This window comes from Esox lucius, chromosome 5 (genome assembly GCF_011004845.1).
Source record: "Esox lucius isolate fEsoLuc1 chromosome 5, fEsoLuc1.pri, whole genome shotgun sequence".
Taxonomy (NCBI): domain Eukaryota; kingdom Metazoa; phylum Chordata; class Actinopteri; order Esociformes; family Esocidae; genus Esox; species Esox lucius.
Window position 1 is genome coordinate 3,650,540 of NC_047573.1, and position 21,340 is coordinate 3,671,879.

Consider the following 21,340-nt stretch of genomic DNA (forward strand, 5'->3'; position numbering starts at 1 on the left):
GCCTGAAGGATGTATGAGTCTTTCCAGAGTTGCACGTTATATCTGGCTTTCTTGTCTATGTCCTGGGCTTCCTACCATTTAACCCTTGTTGGTTAACTGTGCAGTAATTGCATGATGTGTCTTTTGGTTGATCTTTAACAGTTGTGCGAGGTGCTTTGTCAACCGCTCAAACCAACTTTAGACAACTTTCTAGACTATAAAAAGAAAAGGTTCTTGGAATATTCTTTATTTTGAAACAGTGGGGGAACCACTATAAACGTTGTCCAAGACTCAAAAACCTACCCCAAATGGTTCTTCAAATGTTGTTTTCATGAACCAATGAACCAAGTTATTTGTTACTACTACAGGTGAGATAAATAACCCTGTAAAAGATTGACCACAGGTGAGATGATTAACCCTGCAAAAGATTGACCACAGGTGAGATGATTAACCCTGCAAAAGATTGACCACATGTGAGATGATTAACCCTGCAAAAGATTGACCACATGTGAGATGATTAACCCTGTAAAAGATTGACCACAGGTGAGATGATTAACCCCCTAACAGAGGATCACTTGCCTCTTACCTAAGGATTTTGAATTCTTACAAAGGGTGTCAATAATTTGGGAAGGGGAGATTGCCATACCAGTCAAAAATGACACTTTGTTCAGATATGAAAAACATACTTTTAATGATAGAGCAATTGTTTTAACATCAGCCTTATTAAGTCATTCCATATCCCATTCCTTGAAATAAAATGTAAACAAAGAAGCGGTAATATTTGATTAACTTCAGACAACCACTTGTGGAACGGGATCAGCTGACCTTTAGCGTCAAGACTAGTGTCATCAGTGTACAGTGGTGGAATATCATACAGAGACATGAGAGATGCAATAACACGATGACAAACCTATTGTAGATACATTACACAATATCCAAATGAATATTGTAATTGGGAACATTAAGAATAAAAGACATCTAGAACTTGTTCATGACGTTGTCTTGTGACTATGCAGTCAAATATAAACCGTTCAAACTAGAACTACAGCTCAAGTGCTGTTTAACTTTTGACAATGTTGAGGTGGTTTCCACACAGCCCTCGCTTTCCCCAAAACAATCATTATGGAAAAACTATAAATATACAAGATTCCATAGCCCCGCCTCCAATAATGACCACAACATCTTGCCACAGTCACATATGGAAAGCCCCATAGGGCTAAGCTGCGTTAGCATGCTCTGCATCAGCCCCCTATGGAAAGCCCCATAGGGCTAAGCTGCGTTAGCATGCTCTACATCAGCCCCCTATGGAAAGCCCCATAGGGCTAAGCTGCGTTAGCATGCTCTACATCAGCCCCCTATGGAAAGCCCCATAGGACTAAGCTGCGTTAGCATGCTCTACATCAGCCCCCTATGGAAAGCCCCATAGGGCTAAGCTGCGTTAGCATGCTCTACATCAGCCCCCTATGGAAAACCCCATAGGGCTAAGCTGCGTTAGCATGCTCTACATCAGCCCCCTATGGAAAGCCCCATAGGGCTACGCCGTGTTATCATGCTCCACTTCAGCCACCTAATTGCATCTGTTTTTCCTTATGTAGCACACTTCTATTTACCAAGACCAGGAGGGAAACCAGTGGGCTCCAGGCCAAAGGAGTGCATTAAATAAGACAATAAGGTGCCATTCACCTCAGAATGGCCAAATTAGCCACTTAGTACATTGCAGTAGCGTGCAAAATGGATTACTACTTATTGCTGTCCTTGTCTTAACCAGCTTTGGTTGTGATGAGACACAATGAGTTATATTGTTGACAATTAATTGCCTTGTTTTGAATCCAGAAAACAGAAGGTTGGCCTTATGGCTGAGAGACAATGCCTGGCAGATATTTCTTGTGTATACACCCTTAGTTGTAGGCACGCACCACGTTCACACACACACACACACACACACACACTCCCACACACTCCCACACACACCTAATGCTGTTTGGGTGTTGCAAAGTCCCAAGCGGTGTCTTGGGCACACTTCACCATGGCGCGTACCAGCCGTGTGAAGCCCATGTCTTTAGGTTTCTCCAGGCCCCGCATCAGGCGCTGCTTCATTATGGCTATAAACTCTTTATTACTCAGTTCACCATTACCTTCAGAGAGGGAGGGGTGAGAGAAAAATATAATTACATCAAAGACAGAGGCAATTAAGTCAAGGGGAAATGAGAAACGAAAGATGGATATACAGATTTAAGGATATAATTAGGAATAGAAGAGAACAGGAAGGAGAGACAGAGGAGAGACAGAGGAGAGGAAGGGGGAGAGAGGGAGAAAGAAGACAGGAAGGGAGAGAGAGGGAGAAAGAAGAGAGGAAGGGGGAAAGAGGGAGAAAGAAGAGAGGAAGGGGGAAAGAGGGAGAAAGAAGAGAGGAAGGGGAAAAGAGGGAGAAAGAAGAGAGGAAGGGAAAATGATACTGTTTTCATTAGTTAACTACAGAAAGAAAAAGTGTCTCACATAAACACAGAGGGGAACTATGAAGAACACACACACACACACTCCTACTCACCATCGCAGTCAAACAGAGCAAACACCACATCACACACATGGTCTGACAGCTCCACTTTGGCCACCGTACGAGCAACCTGCTTCATCGTGGCTGAGGGGGGAGAGAAAGGAGGAAAGGACAAGCCTGTGAAGATCTAACGTGACTGCGGAAAAGTGGAGTGGACACAGGAACATGAAGCAGCTGTGGGTGTATATATATACATATGTGTGCGGTGTGTGTGTTTGGTGTGTGTGTGTGTGTGCTTGCGTATCAGTCCTGCCTGGAGTGAGAGAATGAAACCTCTGTGAAGAGAAAAGTAGAGGAGTGGAGAGGAGTGAAGAGAGTAAAGGGGGAAGAGGGAGGAGACAAAGAGCAATACGCTGCATAGAAGAGAATAGGAACAGAAAGAAGACCGTAAAGACGATGAAAACCCCTTATTGTCGTTACAGGGACCACAATGATCAGAACATGCTAAACCAGGAAAGGAGGAAATGGAGAGAGTGAAGAGAGAGTAAATGTGAGTCATGGATGAGTGGGGAGCGTTGAGGATGAGAAGAGAGTTGAGGATGGGGCAGTGTTAAAGTGGAGAGAGTGTGTTAAGTTGGTGATACACACAAGGAACTACGACTGAGAAGAACAACTTTACTGGGGGGTCACTTCACATTCATCATCATCTTTAATACTGTGAATATCAGATGTTGTGCTGTTTTAATATAAAAAAGAAATTGGAAGGTAGAGGTGTACACTTTGTGAAGTCACTGATGACTTGCTAATATTAGCTAGCATGGTAGCTAGTTACCGTTGTTAACTTTAGCTAACTCTTTACAGGGAACCAAAACACTTCAAGGTCAGCTTGGTTGTGAGGTAACTATGGCAACAAAAATATGTTTTAAATGTAAATTTTTTATGAGTGTTCTGCATTGTTTCATACTGGACAGCATGCTCTGTTGGCTTTTCTGAGAAGATCATATTTAGAAGAAGGGGAGAATGCAAATACGCATTTAGAAATGGCCAATGTGTCAAGTAGGACGGAGAAAAGTTAAGGAGGGGCATTAAAGAAGAGAGAGTGTGAAAGAGATTTAAGGAAGAGAGCGGAAAACAAGAAGGGAAAACAGAGACAGTATATTAAAAATGAAACGCGCCAGAAAAAAGGAGCTTGAGAGAGAGAAGTGTAGATGGTAGGATAGTTTATTGCTCTGCACACAGAATCCAATTGATTCCTTCTGGGCCAATATGCTGTACCGACATGGCTATAATTTACTCATTTCCGAAATTGAGTTAGAGGGGGTAAAAAGCATGGAAGAAAAAAACTGTGAAGAGAAAGTGAGAAACCAAGAGTGATAAAGATGAAGAGAGATGAAGAGAGAAAGAAAGGGTTAAAAATTGGGAGAAAAAAGACAAGGGTGTGAAGAAAAACAAACTAGACATTCAGGTGATCCTCTTGGCTAATCACATCAGTGAGGAGAAATGAGTGCAGTCACAGAGGTAGAAACAGTATGAAATCAGAAAAGCAGTCACAGAGTTAGAAACAGTATGAAGTCATAAAGATGCAGTCACAGAGGTAGAAACAGTATGAAGTCAGAGAAAAGCAGTCCCAGAGTTAGAAACAGTATGAAGTCCGAGAAAAGCAGTCACAGAGTTAGAAACAGTATGAAGTCACAGAAAAGCAGTCACAGAGTTAGAAACAGTATGAAGTCAGAGAAAAGCAGTCACAGAGGTAGAAACAATATGAAGTCAGAGAAAAGCAGTCACAGAGGTAGAAACAGTATGAAGTCATAAAGACGCAGTCACAGAGGTAGAAACAGTATGAAGTCATAAAGACGCAGTCACAGAGGTAGAAACAGTATGAAGTCATAAAGACGCAGTCACAGAGGTAGAAACAGTATGAAGTCATAAAGACGCAGTCACAGAGGTAGAAACAATATGAAGTCATAAATACACAGTCACAGAGGTAGAAACAGTATGAAGTCATAAATACACAGTCACAGAGGTAGAAACAGTATGAAGTCATAAACACACAGTCACAGAGGTAGAAACAGTATGAAGTCATAAACACACAGTCACAGAGGTAGAAACAGTATGAAGTCATAAACACACAGTCACAGAGGTAGAAACAGTGTGAAGTCATAAATACACAGTCACAGAGGTAGACACTCCCTAGAAAAGAGGAATCTATAAAGCCCAAAGGTCTTACGCTGCCATATTATTGTGCTGGGGGAGTAGGGTCAGTTCACTTCTCCACTATAAATCCCTATAGATCTAAGGAATGCATTCCCTGTCTCCTGCCGTTTTAACCTAGGAGGACATGAGGTCCACACCTGAGGAGTACCAGGCTTGAAAGACCCGTTGCTGTCCCTGTCCAAAGTCCTCATTGTGTTGCAGATACCTGACGATTTCAGCTGCCACTGTGCTGACACCTCCCCCGTGTTGTCCCTGTCCTTGCCCATCTGGACTAAGTTTAAATAGACTCTGGACTCAGCCCACATTCATTTATTAATTAATACAATTTGGACTCTTAATATGTTCATTCGGCACACCCAGAAGAGGACTGGCCATCCCCCTGAGCCTGGGTCCTCTCTAGGTTTCTTCCTAAAATTCGGCCTTCTTAGGGGGGTTTTCCTAGCCACTGAAGTTCAACAATACTGTTGTTTGCTACTTGGGGTTTAAGGCTGGGTGTTTTGTAAAAGCACTTTGAACTGCAGATGTAAAAAGGGCTTTATAAATACATTTGATTAAATGATTGATTGGAGAGGATCCAGGCTCAGACGGATGGCAAGTCTTCTTAAGGACTGTACAGATTAGATACCGTGGTGCAGTAACCCCACTAGACCAAGAGGAAGCAGTGGTGAATGTGTTATTAGGATCTTCCAGGCAGGCAAGGCAAGGAGCGAGGATGTACTATAGGGGCTCACATGATACCTGATAACAGTTAAAACAGGAGCTTCCCATAATAGGCCGGTATAGTAACGGTTAATACAAAATTATTCAGTTTGTGTTACGTTGACGGATATTACTTCCCCATACTTCTTCAATCTTTTATTTTTTGGAAATGCCATTGCGGGGTTCCTGACATTCTCCAGTGACCTGCCCACTGATTTTTATTACCCTGTTCAATAGGTCTGGCTCCCTAATACACCAAACCACCTTCAATCTAAAGGCCAAGATGGATTCTAAGAAGCATTTGGAAATCCTCAAAGGACTGATTAGAGTACATTAAACAGCAGCAATGTCCTTAAAAAAAAAACTGCCATTGTTGACATTTTCAGTAAATTTGCTCAGTGTTTCTTTTTAACGGAAACAGGCAAAAAAATAAGTTGGAGTTAAAACCTACAGGCGACAGGGTTGGAGTTAAAACCTACAGGCGACAGGGTTGGGAGTTAAAACCTACAGGCGACAGGGTTGGGAGTTAAAACCTACAGGCGACAGGGTTGGGAGTTAAAACCTACAGGCGACAGGGTTGGAGTTAAAACCTACAGGCGACAGGGTTGTCCTCATATATATGTATATACACACACGTATATCTATAATACGCTGAGTAGCTGAGCAGTGGGAGTAACACACTGAGTAGCAGAGGAGTGGGAGTAACACACTGAGTAGCTGAGCAGTGGGAGTAACATGCTGAGTAGCTGAGCAGTGGGAGTAAGAAGCTGAGTAGCTGAGCAGTGGGAGTAACACGCCGAGTAGCAGAGCAGTGGGAGTAACACGCTGAGTAACAAAGCAGTGGGACTAATAGGCTGAGTAGCAAATCAGATATACAGTATAAATATAAAAATAATTGGTTTTCCCAATGGAGGATTGCCAAGAGGGATTAGACAAGCGAGAGAGAGAGAGAGAGGAGAGAGAGAGAGGGAGAGGCAGGGAAAAGGGAGAGCAACAGAGCCAGGAGCAATGATTTGATGCAGAATCTGGATGGCTGACTGTTAATCGGCCTGCCGGGGGGGAGGAGGAAAGGGGAGCGAGAGCAGACAGACACTGGATAAGAGAGTCCAAGAGAGTCCAAGAGAAGGAGAGGCTCTGGATTTGAGTGACTTAAATGAGCGCGTCTGTGGCGTACCTTTGTCGATAGAGGCTCCAGCCATATGATAGAAACTCAGAGCCGTGTCCACGTCATTCACGTTCTTCAGGAAGGTAAAGAAGTTCTCCACTTCTTCAAACGTTATACCCTACGGAGGGGCACCAAAACAAACATTACACAGTGAAAATACATACACACTAACACACACTGACAGGGAGACCGCAAAACACACAAACACACACTGACAGGGAGACCGCAACACACACAAACACACACTGACAGGGAGACCGCAACACACACAAATACACACTGACAGGGAGACCGCAACACACACAAATACACACTGACAGGGAGACCGCAACACACACAAATACACACTGACAGGGAGACCGCAACACACACAAATACACACTGACAGGGAGACCGCAACACACACAAATACACACTGACAGGGAGACTGCAACACACACTAAGAAGGAAAATAGTAAACAAACACACTCTTCCTCTCCATTTCTGTTCTCTGCCAATCGCTGTCTAAACATTGAGGTCGCATTATCATCACTCCAGCTGACATTATACAAGGACACACCACTAAAGGTTCCCTGTTGTTGTTGTTGCTGCCTTGCCCTGTAGGGAGGGAACATGTGCCTGAGTATTTTGTTTGTGAGCTCATATTCTGTTTCTCCAGAGAGAAATCAAATAACTCACAGGAGAAAATGTGAAATGAACGAACAGGGGTTTAGGGATTTGTAGTTTCATTAGGCCAATGCTCAATGTAGTTCAGGCCAGAACATTAACCATCACCATAATCCACTGTGCTCCGAGACCCTGGAGGAGAGGTACACACAAATTTGACACAACGATGAGAGTGAGATGATTCCACCATCAGCCTCGAACGGATTCTTCATCTACTCTGAACAACGGAACCACTCAAAATGGCTCTGCTATAGCATTAGACAGATATCTACAACCCAATTAACTAGGAGACACTGACTGTTAGGGAGGACAGTAGTAAGTAGTCAGAGAGGAGCGACCAGTAGTCAGAGAGGAGCGACCAGTAGTCAGAGAGGAGGGACCAGTAGTCAGAGAGGAGGGACCAGTAGTCAGAGAGGAGGGACCAGTAGTCAGGGAGGAGGGACCAGTAGTCAGGGAGGAGGGACCAGTAGTCAGGGAGGAGGGACCAGTAGTCAGGGAGGAGGGAACAGTAATCAGAGAAGAGAGCTGCAGTAGAGAAGGGCTTTTACTGTGTTACACTTTTAACGTTGTACCTGTCAGTCAGTCCTTTCTTCTCACACACACACACAATCCTTTGGCTACACCACACTAAGCCACTTAAAGTGATTTGGATGACAATCAGATGAAAACATCACACTATGACGTCATGGGACTGAGCCTGCGCTGATGGTGAAAAACAGCAGGAATAAGATGTTTACATCCCACACTATCCTGTCCCAGCATATCCCACCCATCTCATAACGGAGATTAAACACCTTTCAGATTATTCTAAATGGAGTAAGTCAAAAATGAGTCTCCTGAATTCTAAAGAGATTAGTGTGCAGTTCACATCCAGCTTTCCCTTGGTCCTCCTCACTCCCATCTTCTCCTCTCTCCCTCACTCCCTCCTCTCTAGAGTTAGATATGAGGGAGATAGAGGAGAGAAAAGGAGACAGATGAAGAGGAGGCAGAGAAAGGGAGAGAAGATGGAGGAGAGGGACATGGAGGGACAAAGATGAATACAGGGAAAGACAGACAGACAGACGCGACAGAGAAGGGCTTTTAATGTGATGAATTACCTGTCAGTTAGTCCTTTCTTCACACGCCCACACACAGAGACACACACAGAGACACACACAGAGACACACAGAGACACACAGAGACACACGCCCACACAGAGAGACACGCCCACACAGAGAGAGACACGCCCACACAGAGAGAGACACGCCCACACAGAGAGAGACACGCCCACACAGAGAGAGACACGCCCACACAGAGACCCTGTACCTGAGAGTCTTTGAACATCTTCTTGAGGCCCTTCTGCATCTGTTTGAGTTTGCGTGACTGAACTCCGCTGTAGGACAGCAGCATGCCCCCAAACTGTCTCTCGGTGATACAGCCGTCTACCGGATCATTACGCTCAAACTGGAGCAAATGAGGAGAGGATGGGGGGGCGTAGGGTGCGGGAGGAAGGGGCGGGGGGTGAGGTAGGAGGGAGAAAGAGATGGGGGCAGAGGGTTTGGGAAGGAGGAGAGAGTGGGTGGGGGGGGACAGAGAGTTAAGAAAAAATGTGTGATTTTAAGCAGTGAATGCAGGATCTAGCAGCCCTGGCAAGAAGAAATCTCAATGGCATTGAAAGAGTGGTCGTCTGTGAGGCATGTTGTTGTGACGGCACGGCTCAGCCGGACGGAGTTTCGGTAAATGCCACGGCTGCGTAGACACTTGATTAAAACAGGTTTGGGGGGTGCTGGAGTGAAGACAGTTCACCACCACCATCAACTACACACCAAAGTACATCCTTGTGGAACAATGGGGTTGCATCCCTCCAATAGGACTCCAGACAACTGTAGACACATTTTAGCCATTCTGGCCCATTTTAGCCATTCTGGCAGTTATCCATGTTTTTCAATGCCAATGAGGACCTTTGAATTTAATGAGAAATCGAGAGGCAGCAATGGAGAGTTTAATTCAATGCATTAATGATTTAAAAGTACTGTTGTTATTATTTTTTTAGCATTAGAAATGCATTGCTCTGCCAAAACAGGGTCATGTTGGCACACCATTAAAGGTTATGGGAATTTAACAAATAGACAAAGGGAGAAAAACTAACTGGAGAGAGAAAACCATATTACCAGTAAGCTTTCAAGTGGGTGAACAGTATGTCTTGTTTTATTGCACTGATTATCCTTTATTGACACTCACCCTCTCTCTGCTGCCAAACAAATTCCTCATAAACTCCCCCCCTCGCTCCTCTTTTAATACAGTTCTCATAACTTAATTCTACATTCCAACTATCACCCCTTTATTACACTCTAGGCTAACACATTTTAGTTGTACTGCTTTAGGAGAGAGAGGGAAGGAAGACATAAAGAGATAAAGAAACAGAGAATGGAGAGAGAGAGAGGATAGAGAGAAAGCAAAAGAGTCAGAGAGAGATGGAAAAGGACAGAGATTAGCTGGAGATTAGGGCTGGTGCGGATGTATAAAGGAGGTTAGCAATAAGTTTCTGTATTTTTATTTGCAATTCATTTAGAATAATTTGTAGATTTTATTTTTAACGTTGACAGAATGGAAATGTTTGTGTTTATCAGTGGCAGAAACTCCTAATTAAATCCATTTTGATTTCATGTAGTAACACAAAATGTAAAAAAGGTCAAGGGAGTGAATACTTTTGAGAGCCACTGTATAGAGTAGAGGCAGATAGAGATGGTGGCATAGCAGAGGAGGAAAATCCCTGTCACTTTGAGAATAAAGGACAATCTACTAAACTCAGACACACCCAAAACAACAGTCCGCTCAGTTTCACTATCCTTTCCTCCTCTCTCAGGCCCTCCCCCTCTGACCTCCCATGACAACTCGTTTTGAGAAGGAGGCATGGAGAGGGGGGGGGGGGGGTCAGGCATTATGAGAATGAGGAAAGGCAATACATCAAAATGGAGCGAGTCAACTCAGGCTCCCACCTTCAATCTCTCCCGTCATCCTGGCCCTGTGAGGGACCCCTTCCCCTGCCCCTCTCACCTCCAACTTAAGAACATCATGCTGTAGTTTCCTCTGGAACTCCAGAAAGTGGCCGATGGTCAGCTTGCCTTTCAGGTCGGCACCTGAGGGGAGCATTCAGTACAGCGGCCAAAAACAAAACAAAAAAAGGCATGAGATATCTCCGGAGCGCCAGCGTGCCGGGCAAGTCATTTCTTTTTGCGGATGATTGGACGAGGTGATTAGCTGACCGAAGAAGTAGGTGGTGAGGGCAGAGCTGCAGCCCCCGGTCCTCAGTGTGTTCCCCGTGGTGGAGCGATCTCGATGTCGCATCCCCATGCTGGTCTGAGAGCGGATGATGCTCTGAACCTGAAGACGGGGGGGTTACGGAGAAGACAAGGACGGGGGCGGGGGTAGGTATTATAATTAATGTTGATAATAAAGTATTGTCATGAATGTGGATATGGAAACAGAGGCAGGAGAAGCATGTTCTATCCCAATTGACTGACCCTCAAACTATTAAAACAACATTTTTAGTTGTCTGTGAAAATAATGGATAATTATAACAGACATTATTCCCTCTGGGCAATATCTTGTGGGCATGATCCTGCATAAGTAACACTACATTGCACTTGCATTGTGTTTCAAAAATTACCCACTTTGTAAGACATGGCTAAATCAAGGTAACTACAAAGAGTTTTTGTTATAACTACTATCTACATCAATTAAAATAAGGGAAGGGAAAAGGAATCTGTCGACCTCCCCTGTCAGGGTAAGAGGGCATCTGTCGACCTCCCCTGTCAGGGTAAGAGGGCATCTGTCGACCTCCCCTGTCAGGGTAAGAGGGCATCTGTCGACCTCCCCTGTCAGGGTAAGAGGGCATCTGTCGACCTCCCCTGTCAGGGTAAGAGGGCATCTGTCGACCTCCCCTGTCAGGGTAAGGGGGCATCTGTCGACCTCCCCTGTCAGGGTAAGGGGGCATCTGTCGACCTCCCCTGTCAGGGTAAGGGGGCATCATGGGAGTAGTATTGAACACAAGAGGTTAACCTGTTCAAACTCTTCCAGGTCGACCTCTCCATCTCCATTCAGGTCAAACATCTTGAAGGCGATCTCAAAATTCCTCTGAGGTGCTGGAAGAGAGACACAGAAGGAGACAAACTCTACAGTACAAAGCTTCTCCAGGAACGTCACACACACAGACGTGTACACACACACTCCAATTAGGGCACAGTTGATTCGATTTTTAAATGCCACCTCTGGGAATTGAACCCACAACCTGTCTGTCTGCATTTATTCATGTCTATCTGTATCTGTGTGTTTGAGTTGGTAAAACATTGGGAAAATGTGTGTGTGTGTGTCTGTAAGGGGGAAATTAGTGTGTGTGTGTAGATGGGAAGTGTGTGTGTGTGTGTGTGTGTGTGTAGATGGGAAGTGTGTGTGTGTGTGTGTGTAGAGGACCTACTGGAGAGAACAGTGGTGAGGAAGATGTAGTCGGAGAAGGAGATGAGCCCACACTCTCCAAGAGTGAAGAAGATACTGTCCTCATCCGCAAACTTCTCCCTCTCCTGGGAGATCTTCTACTCATCAGCAGCAGGGGGCACATAGGCAGAGAGAATAAGAGAGATCGAAGGAGACAAGAAAAAAAGAGAAAAGACATTTCAGTAGTTGTGGTTTGCGTGAGTGTGGGGACCTTCCCAGGCTTGGGTTTCACAGCAGCGCGAGCAAGATGGACCCTGTGTGCTGCCACTGGGAGGTCCCACACCCTGTGTGCTGCCACTGGGAGGTCCCACACCCTGTGTGTGAGACGAAAAGGTATCCTCCAAACACACACACAAAAACACATGCACACACAGAGACAGACGCGCGCTCGCGCAGACAAATGCATACAGTAAGGACCGGCACAAATGCTAACCCGATGCAAAGAAAATGCTATCAAAGTCAACACGGTAAACACAATCAGACAATCATGCAAAGTGCTACATACACAGGACGCAATCCAGGCAGAGGGAGGAGGGAGGTTACAGTGTTAGTCAGTGTTGTAAGAACAGTACAGTATTAACAACAGTGTCAACAATATGACTACAATAACAGTGAACATACATATATAACACAAAGTCACAGGTCACACAGCAGACATATCAGCACTCGCACTCCCTCCCTCACACACACACACACGCACGCACACACGCACACACGCACACACGCACACACGCACGCACACACACAGTTTAACAGATATCGATTTGCGTGGGAAATCACAGATTAAGCCTAGTCGTATACACGCAGTTGTCAGTTTATTTGGTCCACCAAGTCGCTCACAGAAACCTTGTGGTGCGGTAAGGTAGCAGGCGCGTCTGTTTCAGCATTGCGGCCGCCCTCCGGGCTGTTGCCACAGGACGAGGCGTAAAGATTAATGACAACGGTGCGACAAACCAAAAGACCAGTCAGCAGAAGTCCACTGTGCAAAAACGTGTTTGTTCGAGAGGTCGAAGGAGAACGGCTAGAACTTTCCAGGATAACAGTCGGACTAGGAACGAGAAAGTAGCATGAGATGTGTGAAGAATCACATACAATACGTCAGCCCTTGTCACGGACAGGGTTGGGTAGGTTACTTTTTAAAAGTAATCCGTTACAGTTACCTGCCCACATTTGTAATCAGTAACTAAACTTTTTGATTACTCAGTAACGTTATCTGATTACTTTTAGATTACTTTCATATGGATTAGAAAACAAATAGGAATAGCCTATAACCAATTGAACACCTTTTGCAGGATCAATCAATGTTAGAGTTGGCATAGCTAGCCAAAAATGTAATTTGGATTATACCTTATGGGTTATGTACAGTGGCTTTGGAAAGGGTTTCTAAACCATTGCATTCTACTTCAATATGATTGGGCTACATCTCTACATTATACACACAAGGTCTGTCAGATATTCAATCATTCCAATTAATCCAATAACCCTTGTTCTTCCAGAATCTGATGTGTTAACCTATTCCGTTATGTGTTGTATTCATGTTTTCTATTGGTTCAAAACATAAATGAAAAACTGAATGTCAATTTGCCGAAAAGGGTATTGAGATTATCATATACAAAAATCTGGATATCCGTAGCTTTTCGCGCATACACTCAATAATCTGCAGTAGTCTGATGTTTTGCTCTACGACCACCAACATTGCCAAAACGTTGCAGAAACCCCAGGCACGCGAATGCACGTTTGCAATCGTGAACACCCGCACACAAATAAGTTTCACCCGCGCAAAGGTAACCTGCGATTAACAGGGCAACCAGCGATGGATTTTCTAAACGCAAATGAAAGAAATAAACTGTGATTATAAACCTGCACTCTTAACTTAAAGTCAATGTCGTCAGCAGCCAATGATAACCAATTAACACAATTTTCCGAGATGCAAAGCAAGCAGAATCACATGGCCTACCTGTATGGACGGAGTTCATGTGGCTGCGTCAAATGCAAATCGTCATCCTTTGGCAGTGTGCTTCCCAACACCTTTTCCTCTCAAATATTGTGATCAATTCCTTATAATGTTTTATCTTGAAGGCAGAGCCATGTTACAAATATCTAACAAATAGTTGCCTAATCTTGGAAACAATTCCTGTCTGAGTATGGTGCATTTGACAAATAAACCTTGAAACTTGAAAAATATGTAACACTAGGCCTATCGCCTAACATTGTTCTGAAAAAGATGCATCAATAGTAGATAACAATCACATTTCATATGGGTCAGCTAATATTAGTGTAGATATACTCTGTTTTTACCAGCCAATCAAAACCGGAGAAAATTAAACTAGCTTAATCGGTCACTAATCTGTTTCTGCGCGCCCAACTGTGCCCATGAAAATCACACACAACTAAGGCGTGCGATTGTCATTTTGGTTCAAATAATGTTTTTAAAACATTAAATTAAATAAATTAAAAACATGCAAAGTGTCTTAGCACTCTTTTTCAAATGAAGTAATCCAAAAGTAATCATATTCTTTTCCAAAAGTATCTGTAATCCGATTACAATATTTTAGTTGGTAACGTAAAGGATTACAGTTACTGTTTTTGCCGGACTACGTAAGCGGCAGTGAGTGAGTGAGTGACTGGCTGGCTGGCTGACTGATTACCCCTTGTTAAATAGAGTAGTGGTCAGAGACGAGGGCTCCGGAACAACAGGTCCCGCGTTCGCCTCCTGTAAGTCAAAACGCATTATGTCTGAGGTTCAGGACAGAAAAAAACTTTGCTGGCTTTACGTAGCTATGTCATAGGAAGCCTAAAATAAAATGGTTCTGGTGGATATTAGGATTTGTTCAGGATAGGCAAACACTTCACTGGCTTCACGATTCTCTCATCTTTTCAATTTACGAAAAAGTCTGTTATCGTCAACTATATTGATAGTTATTGTATCAATGTCATTCACGAATGGCTAATAAGCTGTTAAAATGGTGGCGCCACAAGGCGCCACGGACAGGCTATTTCAGTAGACGGCCACTAGGCATCACGGACTGGCTATATCAGTAAACGGCCACTAGGCGCCACGGACGGGCTTTCTCAGTACATGGCCACAAGGCGTGATGGACGGGCTTTTTCAGTAGACGGCCATAAGGCGTTCCACTTCGATCAGCTGAAACAAGAAGAGGCGTGTGGGCCTGCTTTACCAAATAAACTGGCTACGTAGTGTACGTTCAATGGACAGAATATGAATTTAAACATGACAGAGGCCAGATCTAGGCTTTATCTGGATATTGGGGCGAGAACTCAGACTCTCACACACAGAAGACGATATAGACATAGCTACTTCACAACACTAAATGAGCTACAGTGACACTAAACAGTGATCAGTGACATGCTGGAACGGGACCCGGTGAGACTTCAATACACACAGATAATGTGTGACGTCACCCGTGTTCTAATCAGAGGAGCACTGAGAGTCAGCGTGTCTCCAAACTACTACAGAACATGCAGTGGCCTGGGTCAGGGAGCAAAGGTCAGGGGCTAACTGCGACCAACCCGACCAATAGGAGAAGTGTTACACCAGCCCGGGCCAATAGGAGAAAAGTTACCTCCGTCTGACAGGTGATTCCACAAAAAAGGAGAGAGGGGGAGGAGAGAGACAGGGTTAAAACACAGCTGACCACCATGTTTCACCGCAGGCATCCACAGTTTATTCGGTAATCGGGGATCTATATGAGCTCCTGGTAGCAGCTAATCATCCTGGGGCCCACGGAAACCTGTGTTTATACACACACACACACGCACACTGAACAGCCAAGCCAAAACACTGAAAAACATGTGTTTTCATACACATACACGCATGAAAACAGAGACACACAGACACACGCACACACACACGCACACTGAAAAACATGTGTTTTCATACACACAGACACACACATGAAAACAGAGACACACACGCACACACGCACACAAAAAGCAGCACTCAGACAGGAAGACCCCAGTGCCCTGACACAGGGCCCTGACACAGGGCCCTGACACAGTGCCCTGACACAGGGCCCTGACACAGTGCCCTGACACAGGGCCCTGACACAGGGCCCTGACACAGGGCCCTGACACAGGGCCCTGACACAGGGCCCACCGCGCTGTAAACCCAGCGAGTGCCTCTCAGGTGGAAGCCCATTAAAGTGCTCCACTTCTGACCAAGGCCCCAGGGGTTCTGCTACATGAAGTGAACTGGGCCTCCAGCTGATCCGAACCAGTGAGCAGCAACGCGGACTCACACGGGACGTGTCCAGAGCAACACCGACGGGTGTCACCGGGGGAACATCTTGCCAACACAGTTTCCACCCCGGCATGTTTTTTATGAGGGGGGTGAGGGGGGGGGGGGGGGGGGGGGGGGGGGTGAGAGGGCGTTCTAGAAATGAGAGCCACAGTCAGAATGAACAGGGGGAAGAGAGGGAGAGAGAAGCCTGCTATCGACTGTATAAGAAGGTGTGTGTTGATGTAGGTCGGTGGTGTGACTGTGTGTGTGTGTGTGTGTGTGTGTGTGTGTGTGTGTACACAACAGTCCTAGTGGACTATAGAGGTGAAGACAGTCTACTGTTTGTCTCTCTGCCCCAGCTGGAATGGGAAAATCCCCCCCCCCAATTCCTCTATTGGGTTGTATTTCAATCCAACTCGTGCATTCCCTGTCTCTCACCATGACTCAATTACTGATGGTCTGATACTCGTCTACTTACACATACTCATAATCTCTCTCACACACACACAGTGCAGCGCATGGTAGTAACAAAGTTCCCTTATAATTGACCCATCTACTAGGATTGAGCATAAAGTACTAAACGTTACTCTCCTGATACTCATGCTGGCCCAGGGGTTGTCAAACCTCTCTATGGAAACCGCTAGCTAAACGTTACTCTCCTGATACTCATGTTGGCCCAGGGGTTGTCAAACCTCTCTATGGAAACCGCTAGCTAAACGTTACTCTCCTGATACTCATGCTGGCCCAGGGGTTGTCAAACCTCTCTATGGAAACCGCTAGCTAAACGTTACTCTCCTGATACTCATGCTGGCCCAGGGGTTGTCAAACCTCTCTATGGAAACCGCTAGCTAAACGTTACTTTCCTGATACTCATGCTAGCCCAGGGGTTGTCAAACCTCTCTGGAAACCGCTAGCTAAACGTTACTCTCCTGATACTCATGCTATGCTATAACACAACCACAGCCTAGCTGATGATAATAACCAATGACTGTAGGTTATGAGTCAACCTGAGCATCAGTAACGCAACCAGGATCACTGCACAGATGCAGGCTGTTTAGCATTCATCCTTATATGACACACACACAGTTGTTTCTACAGCCTGTTCTGTACCGTTTCCATGGAGAATGGGGAGCCATCTTGTTCTCCCTCCCTCTCTGTGACCATCCCTTCTCTATTTTCCTTTCCTCCCTCCACTGCAGGAAGAACACTGCTCACCATCCTCTCTCTCCATCTCTCCCTCCTTCCCATCTCTCTTCTCATCCCTTTCTCCAGAACTCTCACGCACAGTCCACATCTCTACATCTGTCTCTCCTTCAATCATTCCCTCCAAAATATATACGGAGTCTCCTATTACATAGATAAACCAGATGATAAGCCCAGAGCTCGATCACCTTCTTACCCTGTCTGATATGAAGTGCACAGGGTGCAGTTTGGGATACACCTCTTTAATAAGCTGAAATTCCAATAAAAATATTAAATGCAGTCAGGATTGACTCAGAAGGGTTAGGGCAGAACGTACTTGTGGGAGAGCAGTTCGACTAAACCAGAAGAAGAATCATCTTGCAATTCTAGAGGTTAAACTTGTATAAAAACCCACGCAAAAGGCTCTGGCTAATAACCTTCTACATCCCAAATTGCAACTTTCCCCTAAAGGCTACTGCTTCCGGGCTCGTGTCAGCAGTAGTGCAGTGCTTGTAACAAGGGAATAGGGTACCATTTGAGACGTACTCTGACCTTGAAATGGAGTTTAATCCTAGGAGCTGCAGCGCTGGAGTTAATTATATAAGTGTAACTGCAGTGTGATCACTCAGGGACCGGCCACAAGCCTGTCAGACACAGCACTCTGTGTGACAGGCCGACCGCTGGAGAAACATGGAAAGGAAAACAGATGGACAGATATAGAGAAATGGAAAGTGAGAGCCGAGAGAGAGCACATCATCTGAGGGTTAGGAGCTGGGCACAATGGTGTCAGATCATCCCTGGCAGGTGACACAGCAAAGGGGGCACTACCTCACTGATATAGTCATATATTCTGATATAGTCTTATATACTCTGATTCAGTCTTACATATTCTGATATAGTCTTATATAATCTGATATAGTCTTATATACTCTGATTCAGTCTTACATATTCTGATATAGTCTTATATAATCTGATATTGTCTTATATAATCTTATATAGATATAGTCTTATATAGACTTAGTCTGATATAGTTTCATATAGTCTAATAGAGTATGATATAGTCTGATATAGTTTGATATAGAGTAGTCAGACATACATTTTGATATAGGTATATATAGTCTGATATAGTTTGACAGAGTCTGAAATAGTCTGACAGAGACAGTAATACTCAAATTTGACACCAGTAAGAGTGGCCGGACAGATTCCACCGGGGAGGCGCGGCCATACTGAACCTTTACCAGGCCAGAGGCGCGGCCAGAGGCCCGGCCATACTGAACCTTTACCAGGCCAGAGGCACGGCCAGAGGCCCGGCCATACTGAACCTTTACCAGGCCAGAGGCACGGCCAGAGGCGCGGCCATACTGAACCTTTACCAGGTCTGAGGCCCGGCCAGAGGCCCGGCCATACTGAACCTTTACTAGGTCTGAGGCACGGCCAGAGGCCCGGCCAGAGGCCCGGCCAGAGGCCCGGCCAGAGGCCCGGCCATACTGAACCTTTACCAGGTCTGAGGCACGGCCAGAGGCGCGGCCAGAGGCGCGGCCAGAGGCGCGGCCAGAGGCGCGGCCAGAGGCGCGGCCAGAGGCTGCGATGCAGAAATCTTCTAAATACTTTCACAGGCGTGGCTTTCCGTGAAACACAAGCCCAGGATGCCACAGATCTCCACTGAACTGAGGCTAACTACAGTAGTAACAGGGAATGAAGCCAACGCTCCTGTAGTGGACAAGCAGAGTACAGCAAGAGGCTTCGCGCGGTACGACTCCATCCCTATTCATTTCACATGGGTGGCTTCTGAGACACATACAACCCCCAACCAATCTAAATCTAAAATGCTGTGTAGCTCTCTTTGATATTATGATCAATAACCAGTTCACCCAAAGGTAATCCCAGTGACCTGGCTATATTCACTGACCCCACAGATGATTGTTCTCTACAGCCATCAGCAGATCTGTCGTATACAGAATTTTACTCTGCAACTTCATTCGCTCCTTTCAATTAGTGGACGTTCGCTTAGACTTGTTAGCACTTATCTAGCATCCCCTCCAGGAATTCAAATGGAATTCTTCATGAATAAATAGTCACTTGTTACCACAACACCACATGGCCCAGCAGGGAAGTTACTTCCTGTCCCAGAAAGATGAGCTCCTTTTAAGCCTGCCAAACACTCCTGCACACTAGGGGGCACTGCTGCATTCAAATTGGCACCCTTAAATACAAGGACAAACTATTTGTTCATGACGTTGCATTTACAAGCAGAACCTATTTGAAAATGTTCAGTGAGAACTTGACACCAAACAGCAGAATAAAACTAGTCCACTTTACCGTGGGTTATGCATGAAGCCTGGTTGTGACAAGGATCAAGACATTAATAATAGAAAGAGGTCTTCTTTAATATACTTTCCTGAATAGTGATAGTCACAGGTCTTCAATATACTACCCTGATTAGTGATAGTCACAAGTCTGTAAAAAAAACGGTCCTGATTAGTGATAGAAACAGGCCTTTAACATACTGTCCTGATTAGCAAAAACAGGCCTTTAACATACTGTCCTGATTAGTGATAGTCCCAGGGCTTTAATATACTGTCCTGATTAGTGATAGTCACAGGCCTTTAATATACTGTCCTGATTAGTGATAGTCACAGGCCTTTAATATACTGTCCTGATTAGTGATAGTCCCAGGGCTTTAATATACTGTCCTGATTAGTGATAGTCACAGGCCTTTAATATACTGTCCTGATTAGTGATAGTCACAGGCCTTTAATATACTGTCCTGATTAGTGATAGTCCCAGGGCTTTAATATACTGTCCTGATTAGTGATAGTCACAGGCCTTTAATATACTGTCCTGATTAGCGATAGTCACAGGCCTTTAATATACTGTCCTGATTAGCGATAGTCACAGGCCTTTAATATACTGTCCTGATTAGCGATAGTCACAGGCCTCTAATATACTGTCCTGATTAGCGATAGTCACAGGCCTCTAATATACTGTCCTGATTAGTGATAGTCACAGGCCTCTAATATACTGTCCTGATTAGCGATAGTCACAGGCCTTTAATATACTGTCCTGATTAGTGATAGTGACAGGTCTTTAATATACTGTCCTGATTAGTGATAGTCCCAGGTCTTTAATATACTGTCCTGATTAGTGATAGTCCCAGGTCTTTAATATACTGTCCTGATTAGTGATAGTCACAGGTCTTTAATATACTGTCCTGATTAGTGATAGTCACAGGTCTTTAATACACTGTCCTGCTAAGTGATAGAAACAGGTCATTAATATACTAACCTGATTAGTGATAGTGACAGGTCATTAATATACTGTCCTGATTAGTGATAGTCACAGGTCTTTAATACACTGTCCTGCTAAGTGATAGAAACAGGTCATTAATATACTAACCTGATTAGTGATAGTGACAGGTCTTTAATATACTGTCCTGATTAGTGATAGTCACAGGTCTTTAATACACTGTCCTGCTAAGTGATAGAAACAGGTCATTAATATACTAACCTGATTAGTGATAGTGACAGGTCATTAATATACTAACCTGATTAGTGATAGTGACAGGTCTTTAATATACTGTCCGGATTAGTGATGATCATCTATCTAGCCCATCCAACACAACAAAAGTATCTGCACAGACAAGAAAAAGAAAGATAAAGAAAATAACTACAGAAGGGGGAGGAGGAGAGATAGAGGATATGAAGTACACCGATCAGCCATAATATTATGACCACTGACAGGTGAAGTGAATAACACTGGTAATCTCGTTATCATGGCACCTGTCAGTGGGTGGGATATATTAGGCAGCAAGTGAACATTCTGTCCTCAAAGTTGATGAGGATCTGAGCAACTTTGACAATGGCCAAATTGCGATGGCTAGACGACTGGGTCAGCGCGTCTCCAAAACTGCAGCCTGTGTGGGGTGTTCCCGTCTGCAGTGGTCAGAAACTATTAAAAGTGATCCAAGGAAGGTCATGGGCGACCAAGGCTCATTGATGCACATGGGGAGCGATGGCTGGCCCGTGTGGTCCGATCCAACAGACGAGTTACTGTAGCTCAAATTGCTGAAAAAGTTATTGCTGGTACTGATAGAAAGGTGTCAGAACACACAGTGCATCGCAGTTTGTTCCATATGGGGCAGCGTAGCCACGGACCAGTCAGGATGCACAAACTGCCGAAAGCGCCTACAATGCACACGTGAGCATCAGAACTGGACCATGGAGCAATG

General features: G+C 44.9%; 1 protein-coding gene across 4 annotated transcripts in view; it reads right to left on the reverse strand.

The window, feature by feature from the left end:
* Positions 1-653: 653 nt before the first annotated feature.
* The window catches only part of micu1 (mitochondrial calcium uptake 1), a 60,965-nt gene continuing 40,278 nt past the window's right edge, over positions 654-21,340 (reverse strand). For 2 of the 4 annotated variants that reach the window (XM_020046724.3, XM_013134025.4), the window contains 9 exons: positions 15,275-15,280; positions 11,674-11,788; positions 11,259-11,341; positions 10,463-10,580; positions 10,254-10,336; positions 8,523-8,660; positions 6,561-6,669; positions 2,528-2,617; positions 654-2,114 (listed from right to left, as the gene is read on the reverse strand). In XM_020046724.3, the coding sequence (XP_019902283.2) occupies positions 1,951-2,114; positions 2,528-2,617; positions 6,561-6,669; positions 8,523-8,660; positions 10,254-10,336; positions 10,463-10,580; positions 11,259-11,341; positions 11,674-11,788; positions 15,275-15,280 (906 nt within the window). In that variant the 3' untranslated portion in view covers positions 654-1,950. The remainder of the gene's footprint in view (positions 2,115-2,527; positions 2,618-6,560; positions 6,670-8,522; positions 8,661-10,253; positions 10,337-10,462; positions 10,581-11,258; positions 11,342-11,673; positions 11,789-15,274; positions 15,281-21,340) is intronic. The other 2 variants (XM_020046725.3, XM_020046723.3) reach the window with 1 other exon arrangement.